General features: G+C 37.0%; 1 protein-coding gene across 2 annotated transcripts in view; it reads left to right on the forward strand.

Annotated features, from left to right (window-relative positions):
- Nucleotides 1–5,333, forward strand: part of LOC107638256 (protein transport protein SEC23) — a 9,869-nt gene extending 4,536 nt beyond the window's left edge. Inside the window, exons 3-12 of one of the 2 annotated variants that reach the window (XM_016341439.2) lie at nt 258–419; nt 1,169–1,311; nt 2,052–2,127; nt 2,273–2,445; nt 2,551–2,632; nt 2,805–2,882; nt 3,593–3,754; nt 3,845–4,108; nt 4,264–4,368; nt 4,631–5,333. In XM_016341439.2, coding sequence (XP_016196925.1) covers nt 258–419; nt 1,169–1,311; nt 2,052–2,127; nt 2,273–2,445; nt 2,551–2,632; nt 2,805–2,882; nt 3,593–3,754; nt 3,845–4,108; nt 4,264–4,368; nt 4,631–4,777 — 1,392 coding nt within the window. In that variant the 3' untranslated portion in view covers nt 4,778–5,333. The remainder of the gene's footprint in view (nt 1–257; nt 420–1,168; nt 1,312–2,051; nt 2,128–2,272; nt 2,446–2,550; nt 2,633–2,804; nt 2,883–3,592; nt 3,755–3,844; nt 4,109–4,263; nt 4,369–4,630) is intronic. The other variant, XM_021120412.1, reaches the window with a different exon arrangement.

Below are 9,777 nucleotides of genomic sequence, written 5' to 3' on the forward strand. Positions count from 1 at the left end.
TAGACTTTATTTGAGACAGGGTTACATTTCTTACTTTGCTTTGTGCTATGCTTCTGGTTTATTTCATGGGGATATTGTCATCTGACATTTGAAGGGATTGGTGTGCATTAGGACTTATCTTTTATTTTGGTTTGGTTGTCTCGTCCTCTTTGTTACTTTCCTTTCTTCTTGCAGAATATCTTTTTCTACCAAAATAAGTAAATCAGCCACAGAACATTTCTAATGCGGCAAATTCTGATTTTGAAATTACTATGCAGATTGTGTCAAAGGATCTATCTGACCCAGTGCGTTCTCATAAAGATCTTGATAAAGATGCAGCTCCATACTTTAAGAAGGCAGTCAAATTTTATGAGAGTATTGCCAAACAGCTGGTTAGCCAGGGTCATGTTTTAGATCTTTTTGCCTCTGCACTTGATCAGGTTTGTGTCAGAATACTTATTTTCTCATACTGCTCGATTTCCTTCACAGATATAGTTGGATAAAGAATGCATGGATAGATCACATATCTGACTGGTCTCAGAGATCTGATTGGTCTCTGAAACTGAGACTTCTGAATCACTTGGCATGAGTTTTGATCAGCGGGTAAATCATCCCCCGCCCCGGGTGCAATTTTTTCCCCCAAATTCTATGTTAAAAGGCATCATTATACCTAGAAATTGTTTTCGAACATTTACAGTTTTTATACATTGGATTTTTTCAATTTTCGAACCAAAACTTTGCAACCATCCTCGTATCTTTGTACCCTTAATTCAGTTTCACTAAAATGTGTTATATGTTACCCTTATTTCATGATTGACTAGCTAGAAGAATGTCATCCATAGTTTGCATTTCGGCTGAAGAAGTTTTCCGGACTTGTTTGGGTATCTCCTGAATGGCATCTCTCTCTTGATCTGACAACAGTTGGCATCAAAGCCTGTGAAACCATATATACTCGTGATTGATATATGTGCCATTTACAAACATTGGGACATTATATTGATGACATTATGATTATCAAGCTTGCTTTATCCTCTTGACACTGAAACTATCTTGAGTTCTTACCTTATCAGTGACTTCCATAAAAAAAGAGCTGGTCTCATTATAAGAATGTTGCTTTAAGAAAACTATTAGGATCTGGTTATTCTCATTCTTTGTCTTCTACTAATTCATGGATGCTTTAATATTAAAGGTTGGAGTTGCGGAAATGAAAGTCGCAGTTGAAAGAACTGGTGGCCTTGTTGTCTTGTCTGAAAGTTTTGGTCATTCAGTCTTTAGGGACTCTTTTAAGCGCGTTTTTGAGGATGGGGAACAAGCTCTTGGTCTCTGTTTCAAGTAAGTAATCTTTTATTCAGATGTTATGCTTGGTTTTCTTTTCACCTAATTTCAGTTTATTTTGGCCTTCTGTTCACGGCTGTTATTTCGCTTCCTCCTTGCTTTCATTGGATCCCAACCTTTTCTGTAGTAATTGTTTGCTAGTGAGTTAATACTTAATCTGGATTTTAAGGGATTTCTTTTGGAGAGGTATATTTGGTCCTTCTTTCTTTAGCATTGACATGTAATCAATGTTTCATTACATCAATGAGAAAGTAGGTATTTTCAATTTTATGAGAAGCATGTTACATTGTGAAGAAATGCTACCAATATGGAGAGAATTTCTGGGTACATTTTAAATGTACTATCAAATAATAAGTCACTAGTGAAAGCAAAAATAAGGGGAAAAATATAGGATTCAATTTAGGCCTTTAGGGCTATTCCACTAACCTCCTAAAGCTTGCTTCTATCTATTTATGCATGTCTTGAAGATCTGAAGGGTACCATCTTTTTAAGTTTTTTGGACCAATTCACTTGGTGACACTTAATGAATGTGTGGGTTTTTTGGTGTTATTTTTTTTTAAATTATTGTTGAGAATTATTATTTGACTTCACCTTTTGATTGATTTTGGGCTATCGATATTGTTTTTCATGTTTTATTTTGTATTGTCATTCTTCCTTTTTCCTTGTTTCCTATTCTCTCTAAGATATCTTCCCGTGCTATCAAGCATGCTTACTGCCAAACTTGGTTTATGTTTCAGTGGTACCCTCGAGGTAAATTGTTCAAAGGAAATCAAAATTCAGGGAATAATTGGACCTTGCACATCATTGGAAAAGGTTGAAGCATCTTCTATTTCAAACTCAATTTCCTATACATATACATAATTGGCTCTGAAATTGGCGTTTGTGTTGGCTCAAGAACTAAGATATGCACGACATGATATTTCTGGATTTTGACGGTTATTATTTTTACATTCTGCAGAAAGGGCCTTCTGTTGCTGACACTGTAATAGGAGAGGGGAATACAACAGCATGGAAGATGTGTGGTCTTGACAAGAGTACGTGCTTGACAGTGATGTTTGATCTTTCATCAAGTGACCGGTCAAACACACCAAATGCTGCCAACCAACAGCTGTACCTGCAGTTTCTTACAAGGTTTTGCTTGATAGCATCTCTTATATCTTATCCCTTATATATACTATATGCCACTTTCCAGCATCCTTCTGGGAGTTAAATGTTGATGGTCATTTCTTGTTGCAGCTACCAGAGCCCAGATGGTCAATTAGTGCTTCGAGTCACAACAGTAACTAGAAGATGGGTAGATAGTTCTGTTAGCACTGAGGTAGTTTCATTTTACTTTTATTTGTACAGTTTGGTGGTTGTTTCTTTTTCTTTTTCTTAAATTTTGTTATTCCCTGCATTATTTTCTTTGTATGGAGAATATTTGATGACAAGGAAATTGATAGATTCATTAATTATGGGATTTTAATTTAGTAACATGATTTTCTCATCAGGAACTGATTCAAGGATTTGACCAAGAAACTGCTGCCGTGGTAATGGCTAGATATGCTTCTTTGAAAATGGAGACTGAGGTATATCACTATTATTTTTTCTATCTTTTGTTCTCATTAGTGTTCCTAAAAATGTATTACAACTCCTTATTAGTGATTCGTTAGTTTTACTATTGGCTAACTGCAAAAATTGCCTTTTTAACTGTCTCATCGTCCATGTTCCTACTTATTGAATGGTTGTAACCCACCTATGTACTTAAGCATGCCACTTAGCATCCCTATTAATTCTTGTGTTTTCAAGGCATGCTAACTCATTAACCAAAATCATGCTGTCAATGGTTATCCCCCTCACTGGTCCCTATCTTTTTATCTTTTATTTTTATTTTTTTGAAGTCCAAGTGACTCAACATCCACATGAGAGGAAAACAAAAAGGGGATAGTGGATATCCTTGCATTATCCCCTTTTTCTTGGATGTAGTAGCTTAAACATTTTAGATAGGCACTAGTTGATATGTTGTTAAAATGTTGATGTCCCAATGGTCATGGGTGTGATCATAGCTTAGCATAAGGTAGACGAGCATGTATTACATGTTAGAGAATTCTAAGTCAAACAACCTTAGTGTAATAGCTTAATATTTTGAGATAATTACTCATGTTAACTCTGCTAGAGAAGTAACCATTTCATCTAACATCAAAACCACCTTGTTGGACATGTATTACATGTGGCAAAATTTATATCAAGTATTTTATTATACAAATGCCTAACTGAGCATAACTTCTTGTTTGATCAGGAAGCATTTGATGCCACACGGTGGTTGGATCGATACCTCATTCGCGTCTGTTCTAAATTTGGTGACTATCGCAAGGATGATCCATCATCTTTTACATTAAACCCTGCATTTTCACTCTTCCCCCAATTTATGTTTAATCTGCGGCGGTCACAGTTTGTACAGGTATCTTTTATTGCAATATTTTTCCTATCCTGATTTGCAATTTTCTTTGTTTAAACTTTGTTGCATGTGGGGGGTGATATGCATTGACAGGTTTTCAACAACAGTCCAGATGAGACTGCCTACTTCCGCATGTTGTTAAACAGAGAAAATATTAGTAATGCTGCTGTCATGATTCAGCCATCGCTAATATCATATTCATTCAATTCACTACCTGGCCCTGCCTTATTAGATGTAGCATCCATCGCTGCAGACCGCATTCTGTTGTTAGATTCATATTTTAGTGTGGTAATTTATCACGGGATGACAATAGCTCAGTGGCGCAACTTGGGATACCAGAACCAACCAGAACACCAGGTATGTTCTTATTCATGTCCTGCTAAAGATGTTTTTCTAGTTGAAAAATTGTGCTCACAGATCGATATTTGCTTTTAAAACCTAAAACAATTAATCTCCGGTATTGCATTCATCATAGTTTCTTGTCCTACTTTGCTAACTTCAATATTGCACAGGCATTTGCACAACTATTACAAGCTCCACATCATGATGCCCAAATGATAATTAGAGAACGTTTCCCTGTTCCTAGATTGGTAGTGTGCGATCAACATGGTTCCCAGGTTAGTGTGGTTTACCAATACCATTTTGCTTGTTATTTGTCTTATTTGCTAGTCATGATCTTTTTCTAAAATCTGTCCATATCAAAAGTGAGGTATTATATTAATTCTAAATTAGTAAATTTCCAAGTCAAACAACAAATTAGCTGTTTTTTACTTTTTCGTTTTTTTTTTCTTCGCCCCTTTTATTTGTCCAATCAGATTGATTATTACTTCAGAATAACCATGATAGGAACCTGACCAAGGTTTTGTTGGTATCTAACAGGCTAGATTTTTATTAGCGAAGCTGAATCCATCAGCAACATATAATAATGCACACGAGATGGCTGCGGGTTCAGACATAATCTTCACTGATGATGTGAGTCTTCAAGTTTTCTTTGAGCATCTCCAAAGGCTGGCTGTCCAATCTTAACGGCACATATCAGGACATACTGACAGTTCATGGGTTTTGGAATTCATACTAAGGAATTGAACAATGATGTAAGTCCTGCATCGCGCTGTTGTGCTGTTGTATTCAGTCATTTTTCCTTTCTTTCCTCTGTTCTTCATGAAGATAAGGTTCAAGAATTTGGAGAAGGTAAGGAATATCTCAGAAATATGTAGGGTTTTGGTGGGGTTGAATAAAGACAGGCATGTATATATTGAGTTTGAGATATTGCGCAAAAAAAAAAGGATATAAAAATGAGTTATAGAGCTATCTCTGCGGCAAAAGCAAAAAGCAAAGGAGGGAGATATCATGAGGTTTTTATTTTATTTTTGGCCTAGATCTGAATTTTCGTGTTCTTCATCTGGATTACTTTCTATATAGATTTTTGTCTTCTTTTCTTTTCTTTTTCTTTTTTTATTTTTATATAGGTTACAAAGTAACGAAATTCATTGTCATGTCCATGGAGGTTGTTCAGTTATTCCCTCGTTATTTTGTATTGTATATTATTAAGCTTATAGAATAGTATATATCATATTGAAAATGAATACTTATAGTTATAATAATAGGATGGTAACTCTTTTCGTTACATGGCTGCTTGATCAAAACGTAAATGGGAATTCCTTGGTAATATGTTTTAAGTATTTTGTGAAAACGAGGGTTGTGGATCCCAATCATGTTCTGTTCTTAAATTCCCATTTCTTGCCATTTTGTGGTCCTGCTTTTTTTTAAGCTTGCATGATGGTATTCGTGGCTTTTTCATGTCACTCGTCCGACAAAGCCCTGATGTTATATCCTCTGAGATCTAAATGTCAAAATTATAACATTTTTGTAATATGAATCTAACTATTAAAAGGTAACTATTTGAAATTTTTTGTGTTGATCAATTATTATATGTTGCCATACTTTATGAGGATGTCGACACTAATGACGAAAAAAGGGAGAGATTAGCAAAGATGAAAGAGGACCAAGAAGCAAAGAATTCTATAGTTGCTTTGTCACTATGGGGATCCATATGTCTCAATTTTAATATTCATGTTAAGTGTTCAAACAATGATTTGTAAAAGGATTATTTGTCGTTTCCTTTTGTTATAGATTTGGATTAATGGGTCTTTAACCAATGCAATAGTGCCTTATGTCAGTCCCTTATCAATCAAAGAGTGACAACGAAGCACTTAACTATTAGCACACTAACTTAATATTCTATGTAAGCAGATTTTGTTACGTGTTCAGCACTTAGAGGGTTTTTAAGTTTGGTTTGAGTTTAGTGGCTAAACATGCTTGGTTTAAGTGTGCTTGGGACAATGATCTTAATTTGAGATTCACTAATTTGTAGATTTGGTTTGAATATATTGGTTTAGTGTAGGGGTACGCTTGAATCGGATAGGATATATGTAAATTTTCAATTTGATCCGCACTAAAACATTAAATTGGATCAGATATATACAATTTTTAGACTTGGAGATCTTATCCGACTTGATATGCAAATTTATAAATCCGATCAGATCAAATATCGGATATTATTGGTCAACAAAATCAAAATTCTAAAACTTGAAAAAGATTTAAATTTTTTCACTCTTTTACACTTGTTACTACTAAAATATTATTAAATTCTTAAATAATAAAAATAAAATATTTATCTGCAAAATATTATGATTCAGATATGTGACTAAGTTTGCGAATACCTATTTGAAATTCACCATCCGATTTTATTTATTTGTATATCGATTTGGATATAATTCAATGGATTTGCGGATCAAATACGGATAAATATTGTTAATCCTGTGGATCAAATCCAAATTTGTATACCCCTAATTTAGTGAGTTTGGTTTTAACTAGTTTATTTTTTAGCTTGGTTTGGTCTCATAAATTGTTAATGAATTAGGATTTTAATTAATTGGAATTGGTGGCTGTAATTGGTCAGTTGTAGAGAAAATTCTATCGTGATTTGTAGTGGAAAATGGATGTACATTTTGTTGCACTTGGAGATTGAGGCAGGACATATAGTTGTGTTAACCTTTCTTCCCTTCCCTCCGCTAGATAATATTGATGAGTGCGGTTTAAAAAATTCACAAGTTATAAAACTCAAGTTTGTTATATCTCTAAATCGGAATTTAACATTTTCAAAGTTTAGTTAAAAAATGTTACATTTCAAACCAATAACCGGAAGTGTAGGACTAGACCATTCTCTCTAAGAATATCAATGTAGTGCATGATCATGGCTATGCTGAATTCAAGGTTTGATCGCAATTAACGAAAATATAAATAACAAAAAAGTAAAAACATAATTAAAAATTAAATGACAAAAAAATTAAATTAAAAATAATCAAGACAATTAATTAGAGGAGAAGAAAGTAAATTCAATTGCTTAATAAAGTCAACAAACAGTTTATATTTGGTATTTTTGTCAATGAAAATCTATTTTTTTGTGGGTATAAGATAAATTAAATTAATTTTTTTTCATGGATAGTTATATTAGTGTTTTTAAACTTTGATGGTTAGTAGGGATGTACAAATTTAAATCCGATCTATAAGATTAGTAATATTTATATGTATTTAATTCATAAGTCTATCGAATAGTTTCCAAATCGATATGCAAATAAATAGGATCAGAGGGTAAATTTTAGATATGTTTCTGCAAATCTAATCACAAATCCGGATCATAATTGTTCATACCCTGACCCAATAAATAGGACCCAGGATCCAAGCAAAGAAGCCCAACCCAAAGGGGTTGGCCCTCCCCCAGTACCGGCCTTCATCCCCAGAAGTCGGTACTGAACACGACCTACTCCAAAGAAGTCGGATACGAGGGTTAGCTGGCAGATAACACTCATTCGAATGAGTAACCGCCCCTAAAAACTCTCTAACCACTTCATAGAGCCATATCTTAACCTCCCTAAGATATGGGAACGGTTATCCACCTAAAAAGGTGGCACTACTTCAGCGGTGGTTATTGGTTCACCACTATAAATACCCTGACATCCCTCAGGTATCACTAAGTCCCAATACTTTCTCAACTTGCTCACACTCTTGCTAACTTAGGCATTGGAGTGTCATTGCAGGTACCACCCCCCATTCTTCCAGACGCACAAGTCGAACGGAGGAACACCGAGTTTCAGGTGCACCAGCTGGCCACCTCCCTCACACGTTTGGGTTAACCAACGTCATCCAGCCCACTAATCTCCGGTTACCCACCGTAACATTGGCGCCGTTGCCGGGGACCCGAGAGATTGACCAGTGATGGCGGAAAGATCCCCTGAAGAAGGTCATGTGGAGACAGATTCTGATCAAGAGAATTTGAACACCGGAAACAATGAAGCAGATCAGAACCTCCACCAGGAAGCTAATGATCAAAATAAGGAAGGTACTTCCGGAATCAAAAATCCGAAGGCAAACTCCTCGGAGGGACGCGAGTCAGAAAAAGAAGGACCCCCTCTTGCTAGTGAGCTTATGGGGCTAATTCATAGCCGCCTCGAGCAGCTAGAGCAGGAGCGGGAACGACAAAGGGAAGCTGAAAAGAACCTAAAAGAGGAGATGGAGCCCCTTAATCGACTTGGAGCGGTGGTATCGACACCCCACCTATGCATGAAGTTCCCGACCTCGTCGGGAATAGCGACGGTGAGGGGAGATCAGAAGCTGGCAAGGAAGTGCTACAATGAAAGCCTAAACCTGAGAGGAAAAGGCAGAGAAGTCCACACAATAGAACTCGGGGGAGCAAGGGTTAAAGAAGAGCTACGACCACAGCCCGGGGGAAAAACTGAGGAAATTCAGGTCGGCGAAAAGGAAGGAAAAAACACTCACATAGGAGCCAACCTAGGGGAAACCCTAAGACAAGGGTTGACTAGGCTCCTAAGAGATAACTCCGATCTCTTCGCCTGGAAGGCCTCCGACATGCTTGGGATAGATCCCGAAATTGGTAGCCGAAATCAGACAAAGTCGGTAAAAGAAATTGCAAGTCGGAAATAAGCGAGAAACGCAAAAAGCTACCTAATTGTGACTGGACAAAGGACGGCGACCCCTGGAGAAATTTTTTAGTATCCAAGTATGGGGCCCTCCCCCACGCTTCTCGGAGGAACCCCACAATGGCTGCTTCTACCTCATTTAGGTCATCCAGACCATATTTCTCGCAGGGGGAGGCCTCCAGCCAATATAAAGGAAATCGGGGAGAGGAATTATCATCCAGGAAAAAGGGGTGGTGACCCTCTACAGCTTGCACTTTGAAAAAGTAGTTCTTGAAGTCGTGAAAGGATTCGTCAAAAAGGGTGAAGATTCTCCGACCTTGTATGGCTCGGAACGACACCCACTGTTGTTTATTGTTTAGCCCACTGAAGGGTTTTGTCATATGGAAAAGATGGAAGAAAATCTTTAAAGAAGTCGGGAACTCTAAAGCCTGGCTGACAAATTGATAAATTTTCAAAAAACCCCAAGAGTTGGGGTGAAGCTGGGTGGGAGCGACTCGACAGTGACGCAAAACAGATATCTCAAAATTCGAAAAAGGAAGAAAAACACCCAAACGGGTGATCATGCACTCATACATAAAGAAAAAATGAGGGGCCGCCTTATCGACTCTTCCAAAACAAACCCGGTCTTCAGGACCCGGGACTACCAATTCGTATTTTGGTTCGTCATCCTCAGAAGTACAAATTCTGTGATGAGTGCGAAGGTTGGTAATGAACTCAGAATCGACTGAGGGCTCCTCCCCTAAAACCGTGACATCAACCCAGTGAGAGAGCATCTACAGAAGCCATTTCTTTTTATAAAAAAGGGGGGTAACAAACCTACAAGGGGAAAAGAAATGTCACCAACACGGTCTCTAAAGGGAGGAGGATGCGAAACTAAAGTCTACAAATCAAATTTATCTACAAAGGCATATTAAAGAACAAACCTTTATCCGGAAATAAGGGTTGGAAGCAAAAAGCCTTTGAAGACGCAAGAACGCAGCACGAACGAAGGCAAGGAAAATTTGAAAGATCGCAGAAACGAAACAA

The sequence above is a fragment of the Arachis ipaensis genome, chromosome B04 (assembly GCF_000816755.2).
Source record: "Arachis ipaensis cultivar K30076 chromosome B04, Araip1.1, whole genome shotgun sequence".
Lineage (NCBI taxonomy): Eukaryota > Viridiplantae > Streptophyta > Magnoliopsida > Fabales > Fabaceae > Arachis > Arachis ipaensis.